Source organism: Cylas formicarius, unplaced genomic scaffold, assembly GCF_029955315.1.
Source record: "Cylas formicarius isolate icCylForm1 unplaced genomic scaffold, icCylForm1.1 PGA_scaffold_6__28_contigs__length_40554024, whole genome shotgun sequence".
NCBI classification, from domain to species: domain Eukaryota; kingdom Metazoa; phylum Arthropoda; class Insecta; order Coleoptera; family Brentidae; genus Cylas; species Cylas formicarius.
The window spans coordinates 1931955-1956780 of record NW_026844347.1 but is presented as its reverse complement, the minus strand read 5'-3'; the positions used below and the strand labels follow the sequence as shown (position 1 = coordinate 1956780).

Genomic DNA, 24826 nt, shown 5'->3' with positions numbered 1-24826 from the left:
TATTTTAATTCTATTTACACCTAATTGTGGTTTGGTTTCCATAATAATACTAACCGGTGTTTGTTTCTTAATTTTTCTGCAGAACTACTATCTCAGATGCTTATAACCTCCTATGCCAACAGTAAGTAGATCATTTTCTTGATATAGAATTATACTCTTATGCATTCCCGTGTTAGATGGTGATATAGTAAGTTCTAAAGCTTCTCAAGAACTTAATGTGCAACTACTTATTTAAGTTATGTCTCACTAAAATAATACTGTTAAGTGAGATAACCAAAAGCAGAATGCAACTTAAAAAACATGCTTTTACGAGAGTGGTTAGTAGTAAATATAGGGGGATGGTATTTCCAATAAATCAATTTTATCCCAGCTCAGAGTTTGGAATCGGGTGTTTTGTACAAATTGTATGTTGGACACTTGCTGATGCAGTATTGATGTTTGATTGCTTATAAACACAACTCTGAGTGCAAGGCACAGGTAACAGAGGTGTACTGTATTTGTGACAATAAACTCGATCTAGAGAAAAGTAAGGCAAATTTTACTATAGAAGGCGACTAGTGATGGGGATTATTGTTTTTTTCTTGTTCATTTATATAAATGCTCCATTTACCGGCAGATCTTAAAATATATTTATAAAATAAAATTTCTAATAATCTAATTAAAAACCCTTCGAAAAAATGCATACATTTGGATATATTTAGCCATTCAAAATATTTAACTCTTTATTTAATGTTTCAAAAATAATGGGAAATATTAAATATTTACCCAATATTTTTATTTCCAAATAATGAGCACAAATATACGTTATCAAATCATACAAATGTTAAAGTCTGACTTACAATTTTCATTAAGTTATTATTTATTTATAAAACAAAATCAGGTCCTGTAAAATGTAATTATGAATACACAAAATTAATATTAACAGCATTAACGCAGTACTGTCAAGTTTTTAAATAATGATATGACTTATAAGAAGGTAATCAACTGATTTACATGAGATATTCACAATTATTTACTAAATCGTAAACTTGAATACATTAATTTTAACACTCCATAAAATGGACTTAATAAATTAATATTTTGGTATAATATTAACGAAACGGGTGCGAAACAAGGAATCGTATAAAGGGAAAAACCTTGTTTCGGGAGCACCATTTTAAGCAGTATATTTTGTGAATAATCAATCGTAATTTTTTTTTATTAAATTAAAACTCGATTTAAAGGTACGTCCCCTAGAGGCCCATATCTTTGTAGTGGTAAGCTTGTAGAAAAAAGTGTATAGAAAATTCCCCACATTTTCCTAGTAGAAATTGTTTTTTTCCTCTACTTAAGTTTCTAATAATATCATTTTAATGAATCCATTGCCCCTTTATATACTTATTTTTAAAACACCAAAGCTCGCAATTGCAGTGTTTTTCTTTACAAAAACCAGATGTCAATCTATTTATAGTGGCAAATAAACATTCTTCCTGTCTAATCTAATTTTAATCTTACCAAACAGTGAAGCTGGTCGACTATTGTGTCCATTGTGCACTAAGCGCAACTGGGCCCAGTTGGACAATGATCTATGGCGTCTAGAGAAGTGGCTGCAGGTCGCAGAAGGTACTTTAAAATCGCTTAAAAACCTGCCGTCAAATATTGAGCAGTTGGAGGACATCATTCAAGATCACCATGAATTTTTACTCGATTTAGACAGTCATAAGAGCATTATAAGGTCACTGAATATCGTGGGAACACATTTAGCAGACCACTCTGAGGATTCTGCTAAAGGTGAGGAGCTGAGATCTAGGCTAGAAAGTAACAACAGAAGATGGGATACCATATGTAGAACAGCTACCAATTGGCAAATCCAATTGCAGAAAGCTCTCATGGACGTAAGTTTTAATTGTATTATGCTTTAAATTTTGCATAGATTATATTACTTTTAAGAATCAACAATTTCACAACATCATTGCCGAACTGTGCATTTGGCTAGAGCGGAACGAGCGTAAAATTCGCGCTTCAGAACCGGTAGATCTTACAGCGTCAATCGAAACCATCGAAGCGAAATTCCAAAACTTCCTCGAGCTCAGAGCAGAACTGGAGAGATGCGAACCACGCGTTTTGAGCCTCCAAGAGGCCGCCAACCAGTTACTCCGCGAAGACGACGCTCCAGAAGGTTCGTCCGTGATTTGTCGGCGACTGACAGAGTTGAGGCTTAAACTTCAATCATTAATAAGACTGACAGTTGTATATACGTTGAAATTGGGAGCAGTATTAGGTCGAGATCCTAACGAAATAGGCATGGCTATGGTAGCCAGTTCGAATACAGGTTCTCCGTTGCAAGCCATTAACTACGATGTAAGTTTGCCTAGACGTTGCGTTATTTTGTAGAGTTGTCTAGTCTGGTGACCTTTGTAATTAGAAAACTAAGCTTTGTTTGTAGGTAGCAGGTTTTTTTCATGTTTTTGTCATTGTATTAGTTTCGAAAAAAAAAACTAACGAGTGTTTCTGTTAGTGTAAGGTCCGCTCTGTCAAATTTTTTTTTTTGACAGAACGCACTTGCTGCTATTTGTAGAGTTTGATTTTATTTTGAAAGCACCAATTATTACTTCCAATTTATATTTATTGTAAAAGACTCTTTTAACTGCACTATTTCACATTCCTTTGCGTTTTGGACAGCTTTTGGACCAAGCCAGCGGGGACCATCCATCGACATCGGCACAGGGCGATGACGCTTCCAAGTAAATATTTTTTTCTTATTTATTTTTATATCTTAAAATTCAATCTGTATCTTATATCACAATTAAAAAAAAAACTGCAAACCTTCGTTTTTTATAAAATACCGATTGAATTAATGTGTGTGTTTGTTTTACTTGTAACACGCTTTAAAGCGCTATATTCACAAATTAAGCATTAGTAAGCTTTAGTTAAGTCGCCACAGCATCAGCGTTAGAGATTAATATTATTATTATACAGTATTCCTAACGTTGCGATAGGCAATATTCAATGCCCTAATAAGAGAAGGCAATAGGATATGCCACAGACGTACACTTGATGATTCTCCTTCCATTGGCTCAGCGCCACGGCAGTGGTTAAGAGTGGTCAATGAAATGGTTAACTGTTAATTAATATTTAATAAAGATAGTTTAGGTATTACCCGTCATTCATTCTTGCAATATCTACATTTAAATACCTTAGGTCAAGCATTAAAATATTAAAATATAGGAATCTAAATAAATTTAATTGGAAGCCTAGTTTAATTTTAACCCGCCTCAATTATTTTTCTTATATTATAAAAAAAGTGCCACTCGGCTATAATGTTGACTGCACTATATTAAATATTTTTGATCAAACCAACCAACTAATCAGAATATCAATTTGGAAAACTTCATTAACTTTTTGAGTGTGCTTTCGGTTCATCTATATCTTTCTGCAACTACCTATATATTTGAGTGGCATTGCAACACTAATATGGTTTCTTTTAATTTTACAGTGGCACTGCAGATGACTCGCAGATTAACACGTCTGTCTTAAGACGCGGATACCGTTTCTTGGGTAGAGTCGTCCGAGCGTCTGTACCAATTCAAGCTTTGATGTTATTACTACTTGGAGCCGCTTCATTGGTTCCCTTTAATGAAGATGATTACTCTTGTTCTCTAGTAAACTCAATAGCTAACAGTCTAACTCCGACACTGAGGTACAACGACGGGTCGCCCCCGATTTAAAATACTCAATAACACCCTCTAGTTTGTAGTCCAGAATTCATTCCATTTTTTTACAAAAAATTGAAATTTTGTTACAAGATTACCCGCTCTAATTTAACGATCGTTTGAATCCTTTTGTACTTTTGTTACTTAATAAGTTGTAAGTTTTTTTATTGTAAATAATGTGACTTAGGACTTGTACTAAAATATCATGGCAGCTTTGATCATGGTATATACCTATAAAACTAGCTACGCCTACAACAAATGAGACGCTTTATTATGTGACAAAGCTGTTTAGTCAAATGTGATGCCCAAAATAGACTGTCTCAATGTATCCATATATTTACGGCAAGAAGGAATGTAAATTTATATTACTTGTATATTGGGAATAGTGCACAAATAAGTTTAATATATATTTTATATCGTTGTTTTATAGTTATGCAGGATGGTTGTGTAACCGAGAGATTTTAATTTCTAAATTAAAAGTGTGGAACACTTTCGTTATATATTTTCCTGTATTTATCCGCCCAATAAAATTGACAGACAATTGCGCTGGATGATCTCTCCACAGACAGTGCAGTGTGTTCCTCCAATGCGACCGAATGGGTTTTGTCAAGTTTGGGTCTAGCAACTCAGCGACACTTTATATTTTACTGTTACTTGCGCATAATATTTTATACTTATTATCTATCTGTGCTACTTTCTTTAGGCAATAACATGTCATTATAGTTGCTTTATTTTTTGTTTAGAATAATTTGATCATTTAATACAATACAGGATTGTTTTCGCATAAAATTATATACCACATATTACGTTTTCATTTATAAATAGTATAATAAAAAAATTGTTTTTTTTATTGAGCCACAAAAAGACCTTACGAAAACCAAAATGCAAAATAGCTATTTTGAAGCTGTAAGCGAGGCTATAAGTGGTACTATTACAATGGAGAAGATATATTATCACTTGCCACACATTTTCCGAATATATATATATACAGGGTTTTTCACTTAAAACTCCGCACGCCAATAACTCCAAAACGAAAAGAAATATTTAATTTATGTAAAAAGTAGTCAAAGTGTGGGGTCAAGTAGATATTTCCTAAAGTTTAAAAAATTCGACGCCTGCAAAGAGCTGGGCGTCGCGACGCGTCGAAAAATTATTCGATTGCAGAGACTTTGGAAATACGCGCATACAAAAGTACATATTATTTAAAAACTTTTTTGTTATTTACTCAAACTTATTTACTTTACCCGTTTCTAAGTTATACCGATTTAAAGTAAACATTTCTTGATTAATAAAAAATGTGATTAACGCTTATTTTTACAAGTATGCCATGAATGTTAGTTACTATGGCAACCATTGTTATCGCAGTTGTCTTAAGTGCAATTACAAACGTAAGTTGTTATTGCTGTATCAAAAAATTGTCACATTTTGTCACAAGAAATATCCAAATTTGTTCGGTTTAAAAAAAACTAAGAATTATTATGTGAAAATGGCGCAATTTAGCAATGAGGAAAAAGTAGACATGTTACTGGTGTTTGGAGAATGCAGATGCAATTGTAGAGAAGTAAAAAGAGTTTACGCACGGCGTTATCCGCATAGAAGAGTCCCCGATGCAAAAACCTTTTCAAGTTTATGTAAAAACTTAAGAGAATATGGCAGCATCATAAAACCTAAAAGAGATAGCAACAGGACGGCTACAAATGATGAAAATACTGCTGCTGTAATTCAGAAGAAATTATGTTACCATAAGTTCTTTGTGGAGAATTCTACATAGAAACTCTTTTCACCCGTACAAAAGTAAACTAGTTCATAAACTAGAACCAGGCGATTATGCTAGAAGAATGTATTACTTAGCGACATTGTCCGATTTGTATAGCCAAGATGCAAATTTTTCTCTCGAAAATTTTATGGAGCGACGAAAGTCGATTTCAAAATAATGGAATCGTTAATAGACACAACTGTCGTTTTTGGTCCGAAAACCGTCCTCGTTGGATTACAGAAATAGGTAACCAACGAATTTTTAGTATCAATTTTTGGTGCGGCATATTAAATGGATTCCTTATTGGACCTTACTTTTACGAAGGAACTTTAAATGCAGATCGCTATTTAAGATTTCTTCAAACTACACTTCCGGAACTATTAGAAGTGCCTCTTGACACTAGAATGAATATGTGGCTACAGCAGGATGGAGCGCCTGCACATAATGCCCAAATAGTAACGAGGTATTTGAACCGAAAATATCCCAATAGATGGTTTGGTACTAATGGAACCGGTAAGGTGGCCGGCGAGGTCCCCGGACATTACACCACCAGATTATTTTCTTTGGGGCTACCTAAAAAACGTTATCTATGAAGAACCTATCGAAGATATGGCTGATCTCATTAACAAAATTAGTGCAGCGTGTGCCGCTATCACAAGAAGGACTCTCCTACAAGTGACCCAAGCTCATCTGTTAAAAGTTTTTAATAGTTGTGTTCGAGCAGATGGACATAATTTTGAACAAAATTTTTGAAATGTCTTATTATGTAGTTAATTGCAATAATAATTTTGGTTATTAACTTGTAGGTATTTTACTGTTTTTTCATTTATTTATCATGTTATCAGAACTAAATCGATACAAAATAATAAATCAAATCATACTAAAATAGTTGAAATCTATTGTTTGTAATTGCACTTAAAATAACGACGATAATAATGGTTGCCATAGTAACTAACATTCATGGCATACTTGTAAAAATAAGCGTTAACCACATTTTTTATTAATCAAGAAATGTTTACTTTAAATCGGTATAACTTAGAAACGGGTAAAGTAAATAAGTTTGAGTAAATGACAAAAAAGTTTTTAAATAATATGTACTTTTGTATGCGCGTATTTCCAAAGTCTTTGCAATCGAATAATTTTTCGACGCGTCGCGACGCCCAGCTCTTTGCAGGCGTCAATTTTTTTAAACTTTGGGAAATATCTACTTGACCCCACACTTTGAGTACTTTTTACATAAATTAAATATTTCTTTTCGTTTTGCAGTTATTGGCGTGCGGAGTTTTAAGTGAAAAACCCTGTATATATATATATATATATATATATATATATATATATATATATATATATATATATATATATTGTTGAACTCCGACTGGAATCCTGCAGACGTTTCGCCAAAATCTCACTTGGCATCTTCAATGCTCGCGCTCCGAAAACACTTCGAACACTGGGAGGTTATCGGCGGTGCGTGCGGTATTTATATTCTGCGCCGGAGATGGTAACGGTGCTGCTTGTGCGTGGGGGGAGGTGACTCCTCCCCCTGAATTGTCGCGTTGTTAATTTCGTAGTTGTGATGTCCCCGTTGGCTGCTGTGCATCGCTCTGCTGTTTGATTATCGCTCTCCACGTATTGGATAAATGCAGAGCGTCGTCTCTCGTATTGAGGTGTCCGGACTTTTCTATTTCGATGGCCTCTCGTATAACCCTAGTCCTAAAATCAGGAATATTAGCTATTTGTTTGCAAGTACCGAAATCAATTTTATGGCCTGTCTGATGTTGGTGCTGAAACAAAGCAGATGTTGGTTGTTTGTTTCTTATGGCTAAACGATGTTCCTCGAGCCTGGCTGAAATCCTTCTGTTGGTCTGTCCCACATACGTCAGGCCGCACGATCCGCATGCTACACTGTATACTCCTTGGTTTTCCAGAGTAATTTTTTGTTTTGGGTTTCTTAGTATTGCTCCGATGGTATGATCAGGCTTGTATGCCGTTGATATGTCGTGTTTCCGTAATATTCGGCCGATTTTGTCAGTAACCCCCTTGATGTATGGCAGGACAGCGATCGATCTTCGTTGGGTCCCGTCCTGCACTCTCTGCTGCGGCTGTTGTTGTTTACCGATTGCATTGCTGATGATGCGCCTTTGGTATCCGTTTTATCGAAGACAGGTACTAATTTTTTTCAGTTCTTCATCTCTGTTCCTCTCGTTTGTGAGCCTGAAGGACCGAGCAATTAATGTATTTGCCACTGCCTGTATCTGTGATGGGTGGTGATGAGATTTAGCGTTCAGATATCTATTAGTGTGTGTTGGTTTTCGATAGACAGTGTGTTCCAAATGCCCATCTTCGGTCCTTGTGATGTGCACATCTAAAAAGGGCAGACTGTTATCCTCTTCAAGTTCTATTGTAAATTGAATCCTTGGGTGAATGGAATTCAGATGATCTAGGAATTTCAAAAGCTCCTCCTTGCCAAAAGGCCATACAACAAATACGTCATCAACGTATCTTGTCCATAGTTTTGGCTTCAGATTTGCCTTCTCTATTGCTTTCTTTTCGAAGTAAATCATGAAGAGGTTGGCAATCACAGGTGAGAGAGATGATCCCATTGCTGCTCCATCTATTTGTCGGTAAATTTTCCCGTTGTACATAAAGTAAGCGTTTTTCAGGCAATGTCTTGACAGATCTATTATGTACGGCGGAAGGTCTGGAATGCTCGGGTAGAGGGATTTGACATCGAAACTTGCCATAATGTCGTCCTTGTCCATCTTGAGGGAACCAAAAATCTGAGTGAAATGTTCTGAGTTTTTAACATAGGAATCTGCCTTTTCCACTATGGGCTGAAGTGCACTGGCCAGATGTTTTTCCAGCTTACATAATGGTGAGTTAAAGGCGCTTACGATTGGACGCAGGGGAACCCCGTCCTTATGGATCTTTGGGAGCCCGTAGAATTTTGGGCAACGACTCGATTTTTCCCTGGGAATAAGTTTCTTCTTTGTATCCTCGTTTATTGATGAATCGAGAATTTTGGACTTAGTTGTTTTTTCCAAATATGTCGTAGGATCTCTGGTGACTAGTTTGTATATTGGGTCGTTCAAAATATCCTCCAATTTTGCATTATAATCCGACGTATTCATGACGACAGTGGCATTTCCTTTGTCTGCTGGCATTATTAGAATATCTTCGTTTTTGTTTAGATTCCTTAAGGCTTGCATTTCTTCTCTGCTTAAGTTTGGTTGCGATGGTTTTGACTGTCTTAAGACTCTGGCGACATCTTGCCTAATTAACTCCACATCTTGTTCGTCTATGGTGGAAAGACTTGCTTCGACGTTGGAAACGATCTCTTCGACGGGTACTCTTTTTGGAGCTATTGCATAGTTATATATATATATATATATATATATATATATATATATATATATATATATATATATATATATATATATATATATATATATATATATATATATATATATATATATATATATATATATATATATATATATATATATATATATATATAAGATGACACTATATTCCGGGATATCATCCGTTCGCTCGTTGAACTCCGACTGGAATCCTGCAAATCCTGCATCCGACTGGAATCCTGCAGACGTTTCGCCAAAATCTCACTTGGCATCTTCAATGCTCGCGCTCCGAAAACACTTCGAACACTCGAGTGTTTTTTCCATCCGTGAATCAATACGTGAGAATATATATATATATATATATATATATATATATATATATATATATATATATATATATATATATATATATATATATATATATATATATATATATATATATATATATATATATATATATATATATATATATATATATATATATATATATATATATATATATATATATATATATATATATATATATATATATATATATATATATATATAGATATCTGTGTGTGTGTGTGTGTGTGTGTGTGTGTGTAATTTCATGTTATTAATATAACTGCTTTGCGCATTTGCAAAAATATCAACGCAGCATGTATTGGATGTTGGATGTTGGATGCCTAGTAATCATTTATATTTTTCGTTTCATCCAAAGTACACACTTAAAAGATCCATCGTATATATTTTTAACACATAAGAACACAAGTAAGTATATTCACACAGCGAAAACTTTTTATAAATATAACGAAAATTATAATACTATATCTCACGTACAGGCTACAGCACTTGAGTGTAGTAATTTGCGCTGAGTTTGCACTGTTCATCCAGCCGTGATCGAGCTCCGTTGAAGTCGAAGTTATCCACTCAGAACTGGTGTGTCCACCAGCATTGGGGCGTTCTATTAGTGGTTGACAACTTCAAGATTGGGTGTAGAGCCAACTTGGTCACGAATGAACAGCTCAAACTAGTATATAAGCGCCCTCACTAGTTTTGTCGATATCTTATAATAGTGATAGTGATCTGTATGAAACGTTGTGAACTAAATCAAGAAGAGACAATGGAATTACGAACTTCCTTTTTGTTTGTTTTTGTTTGTGGTAATGTCTTTTGATCAAGTCAATTTTTTTCGAGCGTTCTGCGTTGTTTTTTTTTGCTCCCGCGGGTTCCGACGCCCTTTCCATTTACATACACTTTATTAACAGAATTTATATTTGACAAGCAGAATTAATAGTAATTAGCTAACTTGTTCTGTACTTACATGATGTATATTGTGACGAGCGAGCCGAATGGGTTGAACCCGGCCCTGGCCCGTCGAAGCCTGCGTTTCAAAAATTCAGACGTAGACAGGAAACGGAGCGAGACCACTGGGCCGCTTCTCAGGAAGAACGTTCCTGTCTCCAGCATCTGCTCCTGTGTTCTACAAAAGCGAAACGCTCGCCAAGCAGTTAGTTACAACGTAGTTAGTGACTGTTACTTTTTGGACGAAATAAATTTTAAGGTCCGTTAAGTTTTAAGTTAATTTCACCCTAGCGTTTATCTAACCTGAACGATTGCATAGGCATTTAAGAAAAGTGTCATTAACTAATTAAATAAACTTTGTGCAATAATTTTTGTTTTATCCCTATACTAATAAGTGAACTTTGTTGTCATTTTTGATCACTTATCATCTTACCTGTTATTTTGCCTCTCATTATTCCTTTTATGACGGAGTAAAGGGGAACGAATTACACTTTAATGAAATAGTAGTGGTCACAGGAACATGTAGCACAAAAATATAGGGAAACTGCTTATAGCTATTTGATAATATAGTGTCTCTACATTTGAGCCACTAACCTGCACTTTGCGCAATTTTCTTTCTAAACAGCTTAACTCCATTTTGCCTAGATTGCATCTGGTCATATTTTGAGAAAATATTGCTCTAATAAAGCCGAATCCAAACGCATTGTCGATCTGTTAGCGGCCATGTTGGTTGTTGATGCCGTGAGGTTTATGATTAAAAACTTACCAAAATGGACCGAGGATGGCTCGGTTGGCAAGGCGTTAGACCTACCATCTCCATTTCCAGGAAGTTGTGTGTTCGGGAGCCTAGGTGTTGTCTTGGTCGGACATTTATCAATATGCAGAGGCGAACTCATTATTAAATAAAACAAAATTGAGAAATTTTGTTTATATTTATTTCATAAGTTCGTGTATTATCAGTATAGGTAGGTTGTCTACATCTCTAATAGCCCGAAAAACAATCCCATACGGTTTTCTCTGGTATCATGATTCAATGAATTATCGAACATCACCAAATTAGCGTTGGAATGACAGGAATGCGAATCTTTTTCTCTGGTTGGTATTCTAACGTTTTGGGTTCTGACATGGGATTCTGTGATGGAACATTGCACGCGGCGGTTTAACCTCCGTTCGCTCCCGACAGAATCCTTATATTCGTCCCCAAAAGCTTGATATCGGTTTCCACTGTGTGGATATAGTGTTTGAGTGTTCAGTGTATGTTTTAAAGTGTTAATCGTCGTCGGCCCTGTCGTTTTTCCCTGTTCACGCCGGTATGGAGACCGGATGTGCCCGGATGGTCCGTTGTGGAAGCGGGGGGAAGCCGATTTTATTTAGTATCGGTCAAAATCGTTTTTTGCTATCCGAGTAGATTTTGGTTATATTTCTTCTTCGTCGTGCTGGTTATATACCATAAGCGAAAATCCTCGACGGAAGTCGCTAATGGGTGAATGGCCATAGTAGTCCTGCCCAACTGTTTGTAAAGATCAAAGGAGAGAGAGAGTATTCTATGGTATTTAGGGTTGTCAAACAATGGAGATAGATGCAATTTGCAGAGATGTTTGCAAAACGTATTTAAATAGGGATATAAAAGCGATATTGTCCGAATCGATGACAATAACTGAACATGTTAAGAAGCTAGCAGAAACTATTGAATCGCTCAACAAGGAATTGCAAAAACAGGTTTTAGAACATCATGATGATTTGTTACGACAGGCTAGCCACGCAACAAAACTAGAACTTGTATTAAATGTAATAAACATGCACATTCAAAATCTTTTTGCAAATGCAGAAAGACTAAAATCACAACTCGATCTCCCTTATGAAACTTTGGAGAAGCATATTAATGTGCTACGTAATTTAAATTCTGCTAGTCACATTTTAAGGCAAGTTGGTAGGGTCCAGCAACTTAGCAAACGTCTAGCTAACACTAACGATTCTGTTCAGAAAGCATCCATTTTACTGGAACTAGAAGAGTTAGCAACAGATCAAGATTTGACAGACATAGATGCTGTCACTACAGAATTGCGAAATATTAGAATACAGAGACAGAATGTTATTAAATTAGCTGCAGGTTCTCTACATCAGGGATTAGTTAATGAAAATTCTATACAAACCTCTACGGCATTACAAGTATTTGTGAATTTGGGTACAATCAAAAATAAACTAGAGGATTTAATTAAAGGTTATTTAGATGATTGCAAGGATATCATAAAGTCAGTGTTGAAAATTAGTTCTTCCAACAAATTAAAAAGCAGCGGTAGTCGAATTACAACATCCACATCCCAAGAATTCCGAAATAAAATTTGGACAGAATTAGAAAATAGTTTTGCAGATGAAATGTACAATACATGCAAGCAGGTAAAATTTTTGTTGGTGGTAGTGAAAGAGATGCATTTAAAAAATCCAGATCCTGAATTGTCATCCCAATTTTGGAAAAATTTGAGCCAACTTCTTAAGGAAGAACTCACACAAAGTTCACCAGCTGTTATTCAAGCATTGGAAGATGACTATCCAAAGTTGTTAAAAATCTATTGTGAAATGATTAAAAAACTGAATTATGATGAATTTAAATTTGATCCCACAATTTTGAAAACACTGGAAAATTCTTACTTGTCAGGTTCGCTATCCCGTATGTCCAACCCAATACAGTTGATGTTTAGTAGTGAAAATATGCCCTCCCAAGACGGAATTGATGATTTAATCAGAGTTATAACTAGTGAAGTCAGTGTTGCACTTATAGAGGAGCATTTAAGTGAAAACATATCAAAAAATGTTGTAAAGTGCATTAAAATGTTGGTAGCCAAGATGGAACAACAGATTGAAAATGGTCCCGAAGCTGCTCAAGTACTTGCAGGAAGTCCAAATGTAGTTCAGCAGAAAAATGTGCAGTATTGCAACTTACTTCATTACATGCAATTAAAGACTTATAGAATGCTTTCCAACATGAAGGGTAGTTTATCTGAAACTTGTGTACAAATGATTGAAGGAAGCTTACAAGCTATGACCCTTTTATCAGGAGTCATACTTCAACCTATCGTTATATCAATTAATTCTATTATCGAAACTATAATTGTTACAATACACATGGAAAAAGATTGGGCAAGAGCCCAAGTAACTTCAAATAAAAATCAATCATATAGTCCTTATATGAAAGAACTTACTCAATTTATAAATAGAGTATATAACACATATCTCTGTAATTTTCAAAACAAAGAAGTCTTATCTCAGAAGTGCAATGAAATTGCTTTAAGATGTATTGACCTTTTTATACTTCATTCGGTACTGCTTCGTCCAATCTCTCAAGCTGGTCGCCAACGTCTTCAAAATGACTACAATTCTTTAGAACAGTCTCTAAAGATAATATGTCCCAATTTGGCAGATCTTGGACGACCATATCGTATCTTTAAGTCTATGAGTCTATTGGTGACACTTTCTCCACATGAGATTATTCAAGGACAAACATCTGGAAGTTCCGTGCCTGACAGTATTGTTTTGCTAATGCTATTTTCCTTTGCGGGTCCAGAGTTAGCTAGTCCACATCAAAACACAGGATGGTCTATTCCTAAACTGACAACTTGGTTAGATGAGCATCCTAATGAAGGGGATCGACTTGATTTAATAGCAGGTGCTTTGCAGAGGTATGAGGCATCTACGCGACAAAAAAATTCTGTTAATTATGATCCCATTTATCCTCTTATGTCTCAGTTCTTGGAACAAATTGTTAAAATGAAACAAGTAACACATTAAATATTTTTTAAGTCTGTTTATCAGTTGTTTATGAATTATTGATCCTGTATAATAAATAAGAGTATATAACGAATTGTAAAACTGAAATATTTACATTAATATTCCTAGTGTAAATATAATTTTAATACATTTTAAAATTTAAAAATTCGAATCTTTTCATTTTTTGTCAAAACGTGTTTATTTTGCCGAAGAAATGCAAACTTCTGTAATCTCACAGGAGTTAAATAGCTAAGTAGCTAAATGTCTAACAATATGCAACGGCAAAAAGTATTCAAATTCTGTAACAATACTTTTTACAAAACGAGTCGAAATTGCTGACGTTTCGCCAATCATCCTGTTGGCTTCTTCAGAGCTTGAATGAAAAAGTTTCTAAAAGTAAATACTATGTGTGAGGAAGAAACCAACCAAGTGGGCTCCCTTGAACACTTGATTTCAAAAAACTATGCCATCTATGTTATCTTCCAATGCACCGTTGCGTATTAGTTACTGCGTAGCTTGGCGTTAGTGAGCGCCCGCAAATACCGCTGATCAGGAATGAGGAAGGGAGGGAGTGTTCACATGGCAAACCAACTTGCGTCTTCGCAGCATTGCCAATTGCAAGGTTGGTCGATCTAGTCTCGCGGCGTGCTTCTGTTCAGAGACTGGAGGTGATCTGTTACGACTAGAGTTGTGTCGATCGCGATTGATTCGGTCATTTTGATTCATCACTTCATAGGATCGATCGACCGAATCCCGCTTGTTCGTAACGATTCGATCACCTGGTTCGCTCTCGCTGCCGCCCTGACCGGTCTAAAGTGACCGAATACAGGACAACCGATCGAGCTACCGAATTCGCCGGAATACGATTCATTTGAATGGTTCAAGATTTATATGCATGACTGAGACAGGTCACGGAAAAGGAATGGAAGTGTTGTTATAATTATTCTATAGTATTGAGTTGCGACATCGATTTGTAGATTTGCTGATGTGTTGAATAGAATATTGAATGAAATATCTGTTTCCACACAGGTATTTAATTTAAACAAATTAATGTATTACTGGTACAATCCAATACATAGCACCTATTTTGATAATACATTATTCAATTTAAAGCAGAACACAGCTAAGTATTACACTAACTACGGAAAAGGAATGGAAGTGTTGTTATAATTATTCTATAGTATTGAGTTGCGACATCGATTTGTAGATTTGCTGATGTGTTGAATAGAATATTGAATGAAATATCTGTTTCCACACAGGTATTTAATTTAAACAAATTAATGTATTACTGGTACAATCCAATACATAGCACCTACTTTGATAATACATTATTCAATTTAAAGCAGAACACAGCTAAGTATTACACTAACTAATTCAAATGAATCTGAATCGATCGTTCGGACTGTTCGGATTTAGTGACTATTGCCGCTTATGTTGGCATCAAAAAAGTATTGAAACGAACGATTGATTGAAATGATTCGGTCCTTTTCCAAATCGGCCAAATTGATTCGGTTCTCTTAAAGTGAACGATTGACACAAAACTAGTTTCGACTAAGCTTGGGCCAATTGTGTGCTTGGTGGTCGGGACAAACCGCAAGGATGTCGCGGTGAACAAGCGCGCGTTCTCGGAGAGCACGTAACACGGGAAGTTATGATGATCTACCGCTATTAAAGTTATCCCGCAATACTATAGTACAAACATTTTCACAAACACTTTCGATAAGCGCTGCGTGCTGCGTTTGTCAGTCCGGTCAACCATACGCGGGGATGTGTGAACATTCGTCTTAGTGCAAAGATTTGTTATTAGTTGTTTTAATTTCGAATGGGCTAAAATTAATGGCCGATGTAACTATCCTCCCTGGTTTAGTGTTCTTGTACATAACTTATCGGTTCTTTATGTCTGGAGCAAATGAGCTTTTCAAAATTTCCGCTAGAGACACCGTATTCGCACTGAGTTACTTAAGTATATTGTTCTATGTAACTGAGTTCCAAAAAAAAAATTTAGAAGTTTATCTCTTGTTCCAACTAAATTTCTTATTAGCGCAAATATTAACTCTTCACACGTCATGTTTTCTGCTTAAGTCAGAAGCCCCCTACTATTTAATTTATAAAAAAAGAAATAAATTATGTGTGACGTCAACTAATGACCAATTGTACAAATCATTTATCTATTCCATGCACAGTAAAAAGGAAATTTGCATTTGCGCAGTTGAATGGAGGGAAATAATTTATCGATTCTTGATTGGTCCAGTAGTCAACTGTGAAAATAATTAGAATTGCACGTGTAAATAATTATTTTCCGCATTTCTTCTGTGTTTACTTCCGTGATTGCGGACATTGTGATTATGATATATTGTAATTTCGGTTTCAGAAGTAAACTTTGTGGCAGTTACTATGGTAATTTCTTTTAGGTAAACTTATACCACATTGCCGCATAACCTCTAAATACGTATGTTGTATGTATGAACCATGGTAAATTTATTTATTCAGCAGAGTAGTGCCGATTTTAACTGTTTTCCTGTTACATTCATTCTACAATAATTCGGCGAAATGGACATAGACTCCAATAAAAATCAACAGTTTTTTTCATTCTCTTCAGATCCATTCAGTGTAAGTTTACTTCAGGTTGGTATGTTTTTGTTTGTTATGTTTTAAAAATATTTATGGCAATTTTAGCAGGATGGTTATCAAACAAATTTAAGGGATTTTGATAGAGTACCCCCAAATGATTTATTTGAAAATTCCAATCACATTTTTTCTTCCATTGGAGTTTTCGACTGGAGTAATGAAAAAATGTAAGATATTTGGATTGTCTTTTGATTATGTGATCCACATAGGTAATTTCAGTTTACACGCCGACTTGTCGTCAATTCCATCCGAAATGCTTTGCTCATCTCCAAAAGATAAAGGTGGTCTCCCAAAAGTTATTTGGGAAAATTGGCAGAATAAAATTGCAGTGAGTAATTAGTTACAATTGAATATTAAAAAAAAAACACAACTGTTTGTAGATTAGCTTAGAAGAATTATCTTCTGTTGAAGATACCCAAACTAAAAATTTCTTTGATGTTAAATATGATCCATTAGAAAATAGTGTCAGCTCCAACCAAAGTAAGCGAGAAAGGAAAGTGTCAGATTCTTCAGATATCTTAAACACTAGTTTTCATGACCTTGCACATTTTGACATAGCTCAGTATGTGCTTGGAGATGTTAAGGACGAGCATCAACAGGCTGATAAAAATGTTAAATGTGATTCTAATGTTTGCTGCTCTAGTGATGTAATATCCAAAGCTGCAAAAAGCAAAGCTGGAGTTAAAAAAATTGATTTAAAAGCTCAAAGATATATTACCGAGGATGAGGAAGTTAAAAAAACATTGTCTGACAATGAAGATGATGTTGACATTGAGACAGTTTCTGATAATGAAAACTCGCCAGTATTAGAAGCCGGGGATCTCACTAGTTTGTTGGAACAATTTGAGGCTACAGAAGAAATAAGTTTAAATTCTACCAATTTGCATATTGATAGTTCTGAAGAAAATACAAAGAAGCAACAATCAGATATTGACCCAAACTCTGAAAGTACAATTGGAAAATCAAATTTTAAAGTAAAAGAGAAGAAACAGGAAGTAATACAGCCTACACACATTGAAAATTTTGATAATAGGATAGAGTGCCCTATTTTGAGTAAAAACACTGAAGGTAATCCAATTTTCCTTATGATTGCACAAAATAATTGTACTTGAATTTTTTTTCTATTGTAGGGACTCCAAAATTATTGTTTAATCAGACAGATGCAAACAGCTGTAAAATGGAAGCGGTTGCATCTGGGACTTTTACTGGAAATAGTAGCAAAAAGCAAGTGTTGGACTACTTGCCACAAGAAGTAATAGATCGTATAAGGGAGTCGGGGAAAAGAAAGCCTATTACTGTGATAGAGCCGATAGCAAATTGTCGAAGAGGCGTGAAAAACCAAAATATAAATACTCATTGCATTTCAATTTCAAATGTTGTATATTTGGATCACAATTATTGTGGGAGCCTAAGCTATTTATCCAAGAAGGATTCTGGATTTCATTCTGCTGAAGAGGATGACCGAAATACTAGAAGACAGTTTGCTCCAAATAATGAGAGAAAGTCTTCCTTGTCAGTTTTAAAGGTGAGTAATTGGGTAGTAATAAAATGAAAATTTTCTTCAAAAATGATAATAAATATTTTTCTAAGAAAGCTATTAGTTTTCTTTAGGGAGATGGTCTAATATTTATTTTCTGCCAGTTCCCTTTGATATTAAAACAATTCTAATTCAGTACTGCAAAACAAGTAATTCCAATTCAATTTTTAATAAAAATTTAAGAACTCAAGATAATAACATTTCCTGTTAACATATCAGGTGACACAAGAATGTAAGGATAATCTTTTAAATATTTTATTTGATGTGACTACACATTAGTTCCACAGTTAGTCTATAATTAGCAATCCCAATTCCTTGTTCTTACTTTTCTTGTGTCACCCCATATATTGAATTGTAATTTAAATTCATTTTACTAAATCTGCAATTTTTCGGAATTATTCCACTTTTTTTTAAGGGTGTAAATAGATGTAGATTAGATCCTAGAGATTTTTTTTTTGAAACTGTTATAATATCTGGTTTTGAGAGTATTTTCCTGTGTCATCCCGTATTTACATATCTGCATTATGGTTTTTTGTTTTTGACACCCTCTTACCTAGCAGCTTGTAGGGTGGTGAAAAAATAAATTACTTTGTTTATTCTAATTAAAAAGTATATATATTCTCTCTCGTCTCAGTTTAGTATTCCATCTAGAATATTGCATAAGGTAGATGTTAATGATAATCTTTTTTAGGCCAATATTAACCAAAATTCTGAATCAAGCCGCACTAAAAAGAAAATATTGAATTTAGAAGAGTATAAAAAGCGTCGAAAACACGTTTTCAATTCAAACAACAGTTCTTTAGCTAGTTCCCCAATGGAAAGTGGTTGTAATTCTCCTCAACCCGAAGACGAAACACAAAAAATGTTAAGACATCAAGAAAAATTAAGAAAAATGGCCAAGGAAGTATTAATCGCTGCTCCAAAATGTGCAAGCACTTCCCTCAAAAATTCTACGTTAAATCTTCCACCACTATTATTAGCCCAGGAAGCTTTGGAGACTGTAACGAACTCAGAAACTGTGAGACCTGTTCATTTAAAAGTCCCAGAAAATTTAGAGAGAAAGGTCCTAGTTAGTTTTGGTGTTAATACAGATTTTAAAATGTCAAAACATGATAATCCCTTGGCTCCTGTCGAGAAACTCCAAGAGATAAAACCATTGCTAGAAAAAGTCAGCGATAAGATAAAAGAAAATTCATTTATAAATTCTTTGATTGAAAACATCCCGAAAATCATAACAAAAAAAGAAAAAGCATCGCAACCTGAAATTTTGGTAGAGCAAGATGTAGTAGAACATGGTGAGAACAAACAGGTATTGCACTTAGAAAAGAGTAGGCCCAGGGTTGAAACTAACGATGTTGAAACACAGACAGATATATCTCTTATATATCAGTGTAAAAGAGGCAGAACTAGGAAACGGGATCCATCTATCAGTTCAGACTCATCAGGCAGAAGCGACTCATCAAGCTATCAAAAAAGGTGTGGTGGTTAATGTAAAATAATTCTTTGAGGAACTAGGTGTTCATTGGTGTTTCAGGAGTAGAAAGCGAAGCTCGGAATCATCAACAAGTTCAAGTAGTTCAAATTCATACACCTCATTTTCACCCATTCACACTGCTGAAGCCTATTCAAGGTGGGTAACGCCATCAAACATAAACGCGATCTTATTTTTTATGTATTTTATTTATAATCCTTACGGAGGGTTATGTTGACGAAATTAATCAGAAATTCATCTTCTAATTGATATTTTTGAAATTATGTCTAGAAGTCGCTGTGTCCTAACTGAGCACTCCTCGTCCCTCATATACAGGGTGTTGATTGGGTACTTGTACAAACTTTGAACGATATATCTTACTAATTTTAAGAAAAAAAAGTTTATATGAACATGGGGCATCCAGGGCAGGCTTGGTTCTTGGTGTGCAAAAAACTATGTTATTTGTTTTTTTGATTATATTTTTGTTCAGCAACATGGCAATTAAACGAAATTCGAGATACTAAATGATTGGATTAGATATAATATATAGTATAATAATGGAGTGTTTAAAGTTTTCATTACTTTTTCTTTATTCCTAATTATAACACATATAAGCACAAAATCCGGTAGCTAGAATAGTATTTGTATTAGGAATTTTCTCTCTTCGTGTACAAGTATTTATTTACTTTCTTTTCACTTGGAATATGGTGTCATTGAAATCCAAGGTTCAATACTTACGCAGGTTATAAATTGTATTCAATTTCTTATTATTACTTTCAGTACTATTTATAAATTTGCTTCAGAGCTTCACTGAAACTGTTTTGCATTCTACTCTGTATCTGCTTACATGTGGTTTAAGGGAGGTGGAGCTAAAATACGAACTAGCAAGTTCGTTGATTCGATTTGTAAAAAATATTATGATAGCTGTGGAAGTTTCTTTGGAAAATTACTTTCAGGTTATCATATAATAGGTCAAGGTCGCGTTCTCCAAGACGAAATGGTAGAAACCAAAACAACATTGACCGCGAACATTTAAATGCTGTAGAGGAACGACGAATCATCTACGTCGGGCGTATTAAGCAGGGAACTTCGAAAGACGATCTCAGAAGCAAATTCAAAAAATTTGGCCCTATTACGAATATAAGTCTGCATTTCCGGGACCAGGGGTACAATCATCTGTACGCGGCTTTTCTTATTTTTAATTCAATTTTTTCGCTTTAACATCGTAGAAACGCCTCGTTTTTGCTTTTTACTCATTGAGATCTATGATATTAAAGTACAAGTTGAATTATTTAAGAATTGCAATATAAATTTTTTTAGTAATGTGTATTCTGTTTAGGGAAAATTATGGCTTTGTCACGTTTAAATATAAAGAAGATGCACATGAAGCATACGAGCATGGAAACGATGATAAGAAATTTCCCACATATAAAATAAGTTTTGGGGGCCGACGAGAATTCTGCAAGTCTTTGTATTCCGATCTTGGTGAGTCTTATTTTCTAATTGTTACAGCTAAAATTAAAAACCTGGTCAAAGTGTATATTTTAAACATAATTTAAATTAATTTAAAAACATTATTTTAGATCTCTTTTTATACAGAGCACTGCCATGTGATTTTCTTTCTTAACACCTATTTGAGTATGAAATTTTTCTTTATCGGGCACGGTACAGATTATTGAAAAAAAAAACGCTCAAGTGTTTCTAATATACCACACTATATAAACTAATTTTTTTGCAAATAATTTCTAAGTGTATGATTATAATATGTTTTTCCAGTTTTGCTGTGTATCTACCAAATAAGTAAACTATGCATATTATAGCTGGACATTATTACAATTAGCCATAAATTTATTAAAATTGAAAATATTAAAATCAATCATGATAAATATTTTACTGAGCACTGACACCACATCTTAGTCTACTACTTTTACGTTTGTTCACATTTTTCAGATAACATGCGAGACGATCAGCATTATCAGTCACACAATTCTTATAACTCTTTTGATCAGCTTTTGAAAGAAGCTCAAGAAAAGTTAAAAAAACGCAGAGTTTGACACAAGGATAACAACTTTCTAGTTTTCATTTGTTTTTTTTTTTTGTAGTTAGTTTTTGAGTTAAGTACCTATATTACCATTGAATGTACAAAGAATGGTAAAGTGAACAAGTAACAGATTCGTCATTAACTTATTTAATCCTCTAAGCCACCATAACTTATAAACCATTTTAGTTCGTCAATATGAATTAATATTTAATTTAATTTTTTATCATTTCTTTGTATATTCAGTAAAACTTTTAGCAAATGTGATTGCCAAGTTGTTGATTCTTTTAGAGAGTAATATCACTGTTAACTATTGAGCTTAGGAATTGACGTCATGACATTAAAATAATTATTTTTGAAATAAATAACCTTTTTCATGTGAGAGTAACATTTCATTTAGAGAGTATTGCAATTTATTTTAGTATGTTTTTTTTTTTGTATGGGCATAAATATTTTTTATTTTTTATAGTTGTATGCAGTGTCACTTTTTATATTTTTTTTGTAAATAGATTGGATCTTATGTTCACAACTTAATTTTTGAATTCTTAAAGCCTTTCATGTGGTCGGAAGGGGTGTTTTATGGGTCGTCAAATTATAATTTATCATTTTATTTTTCATTTTTCCAATGTATAGCTTTTTAAAAGCGGGTGCGTCCTGTAAGATATTCAATAAATTATTTGTACATTATATATTACTGCGTTGATGATTAATTATCGTTATATATAAATGTATGAATAATTTCTCGTTAGGTTCTAGTGTTTATGTCTGTATATACAGAATGCACTGTGAAGAGGGGTTATTTGATTTGAACTTAACATAAAAGTATATAGTTATGTCCATTGTCCAACTGTATTGATGAGGGTCGCTTCAATAGAATTACATTAGAATTTTTTTTTGTAACTTTTTACATACATATAGATAAATGACATATGCTTACCTCTATGTGTATCTATATATATACGCAATTAAGTACACTTTTAAACAAATTGGTGGTATATTGGCTTGATTGTAAGTCACTTTAAAAAAAATTGGCCACAACAAATATTATATCCAAATTTAATTCAATGGAAGTTTTTAAAATAATAGCATTTAACTTATAACATCGTACTTACTCCAGTAAAGTCATAAATTTGTTCAAGGTCAAGTTTTTGGGTAATGTTTGCTAAATATATAAATATAAATTTTTGAAAAATTCGACCTGAAAACACGAACAGTAGGGTTAGATGAAATGTATCAAAAAAAGTTATTAGTAACTAATAAACGAAAATGTGAAGAATTGGAACGAAAACAACACCAGCGATCGCACATGAAAAATTTTCTGATCGCTTACTAATATAAAAAATGTCCCACATGTAACCAACATTATGGGCAAAACACAGGATTTCAGCTACCATCTTTATAAATTGTGCAGCAAAAACATTTTTGCAATTATATGAATTTCATATTTTGTTCCATGGAAAATATTACTTACAAAACCACAAATAAATGTCACATTTCAAATTCATTTTATCGCCAGACTTAATTGTTATATCAATTTTAGTTCATTTTACAAAAATAAGTAATTTTTTGTACTAGTTTTTTTTTCAGTTATGTCCATTGTTTAAACATGTGCAAAAGCGTAAAAAGCCCAAAAACGTTTTTTGGCACAAATTTATTTTAAAAGAAACGTTTGTTGTAATTTCAGTTTTATTTGAAAATACCTCTACCACATTGTGTTCTTTTTTTATACTGCTCATTATAACCTAATTTTTCAAACTTCCACAGGCTACTGTAATACCCTTGCGTTGGTGGTTTATAAATCAAACTTGCTGGCGTTTTGCTAACTGAAACATTTAAGCTCTGAAGAAGCCAACATGATGTTTAGCGAAACGAGTACAAGTTTGATTTGTAAACAACCGATGCATGAGGAATCCAGAAGATTTGTAACTAGCATTACAATCTATTTTGTAATCGGAATAATTTGCCTCAAAATGTATTTTTTTAAGGCAAAAAATGTGTGCTGATTTCAGATTGATTTCAAAATACCTCTACCGCATTGTGTTCATTTTTTTTATAACTTTTTTAGACGAATATGTTCCGTTTTTTGTTTATTTTTAAGAATGCGTATTTTAGCTATGCGTTTTGTCTCCGATTATAATTCCAAAATTAATAAAAAAATTGCAAACTATATTTCGTTTGATTGCAATTTTCCATTCCGTTTTCCTTCTTAATTTGGATTTATAAAAAACCTAAGAATTAATATTTCGTTCAATGCAATGATAACAAATCAATCAGTTTATAAACCTCTTTTATTGGTTACTAGATTAAAGTACCTTTAGGGATAGTGGTGGAAAGGTGGTGGTACTAAATTTTGATGTCACATTCTGTTTTTTTTTTTTTGTAAAAATTTGGTGATGTGTAGTCGAAATAATAAATAATATTTGAGAGCTTGACTAATGGGTGTAAACTTTAGTAAGTTCAAAATTCATTTCTTAAAAAATATTTTAGTTAGTTAATCGAAATTTCTTAGTTCACATCGATTAATACTGGCAGAGTATAGTTTTATATCTGAAAATTGGAACCTGGTAATGGAAGAGCGATACAATTTGGGTTGTGGAATTGACGGTCAAATATTTTTGTGTCTATTGACTGAAATAATTTTAAAAAAACAATGGGATTTATATGTATTTATACTTGCGTTAGGTCGCCGTCGTGTCGTTCTCAGAACTAAATGAAGTCGATATTTTTATTGGGATTCCCCGAATCGCCAATAATCGTGTTCGGATATTCCTTGGAAAGGGTTATAGGTAAATTGGATCATCACTCATGGACACAATTGCAAGATTTTATTTAAAACATTTTGATCGATTTTGATTGGCCAATGTATAAAACGTTCTGCACGCGCGTTTAGCCAGCCAAGTTAGCAATTTTTATTGGTATGCGTTTTTTAAAAACACCTAAAATCACTTGTTCGGGATTGTCGGCGAAATTCAATAAGTCACTCCTCGTAAAACTAACGAATTAATTTCATCCCAGTAATTTAATTAGCATTTTATTTTGTACTCACACTTACTGTCCTCTTTTGAATCGTGTTTTGCTTTATAGTGCCTTCTCACTATGGATTTTGAACTTTTGAGACGATTCTGTTAAAGCGGGCTCTATAATCTGTCTCGCGTTCCCCAGTTTTTTTGTGTCAGGTGGGGCCGGGTTTGGTCTGTCAGGGTCGCTACTTTAACTCTGAGTTTAAACGTGGCATGAGATTTTGGTCTCAAGGTGGATTTTTTAAAAAATTAAGATGTGCATATTTTAAA

At 33.9% G+C, this 24826-nt stretch overlaps 3 protein-coding genes across 16 annotated transcripts in view; all 3 read left to right on the top strand.

Moving 5' to 3' along the window:
• Positions 1 to 4285, top strand: part of LOC132702935 (muscle-specific protein 300 kDa) — a 171410-nt gene extending 167125 nt beyond the window's left edge. For 8 of the 9 annotated variants that reach the window (XM_060671820.1, XM_060671816.1, XM_060671817.1 and 5 more), the window contains 5 exons: positions 83 to 121; positions 1502 to 1874; positions 1930 to 2340; positions 2662 to 2723; positions 3476 to 4285. In XM_060671820.1, coding sequence (XP_060527803.1) covers positions 83 to 121; positions 1502 to 1874; positions 1930 to 2340; positions 2662 to 2723; positions 3476 to 3707 — 1117 coding nt within the window. In that variant the 3' untranslated portion in view covers positions 3708 to 4285. The remainder of the gene's footprint in view (positions 1 to 82; positions 122 to 1501; positions 1875 to 1929; positions 2341 to 2661; positions 2724 to 3475) is intronic. The other variant, XM_060671812.1, reaches the window with a different exon arrangement.
• Positions 4286 to 9477: 5192 nt separating this feature from the next.
• LOC132702937 (conserved oligomeric Golgi complex subunit 5) lies at positions 9478 to 14321 on the top strand. The gene has a single exon (XM_060671822.1). The coding sequence runs from the start codon at positions 11667 to 11669 to the stop codon at positions 13881 to 13883; it is 2217 nt and encodes a 738-aa protein (XP_060527805.1). The 5' UTR covers positions 9478 to 11666; the 3' UTR covers positions 13884 to 14321.
• A 1778-nt stretch (positions 14322 to 16099) lies between these two features.
• LOC132703843 (uncharacterized) lies at positions 16100 to 23691 on the top strand. 6 transcript variants are annotated; one of them, XM_060673353.1, is made up of 11 exons: positions 16100 to 16217; positions 16274 to 16472; positions 16542 to 16657; positions 16710 to 16818; positions 16871 to 17558; positions 17621 to 18015; positions 18719 to 19503; positions 19562 to 19657; positions 20455 to 20676; positions 20838 to 20983; positions 21449 to 23691. In XM_060673353.1, exons 2-11 carry the CDS (start codon positions 16413 to 16415, stop codon positions 21550 to 21552), a joined length of 2721 nt encoding a protein of 906 aa, XP_060529336.1. In that variant the 5' UTR covers positions 16100 to 16217; positions 16274 to 16412; the 3' UTR covers positions 21553 to 23691. The 6 variants fall into 6 exon arrangements, with proteins under 6 accessions (XP_060529336.1, XP_060529335.1, XP_060529333.1 ...); XM_060673352.1 differs by having other exon boundaries at positions 16539 to 16657; XM_060673350.1 differs by having other exon boundaries at positions 16274 to 16487.
• The last annotated feature ends 1135 nt before the right edge of the window (positions 23692 to 24826 follow it).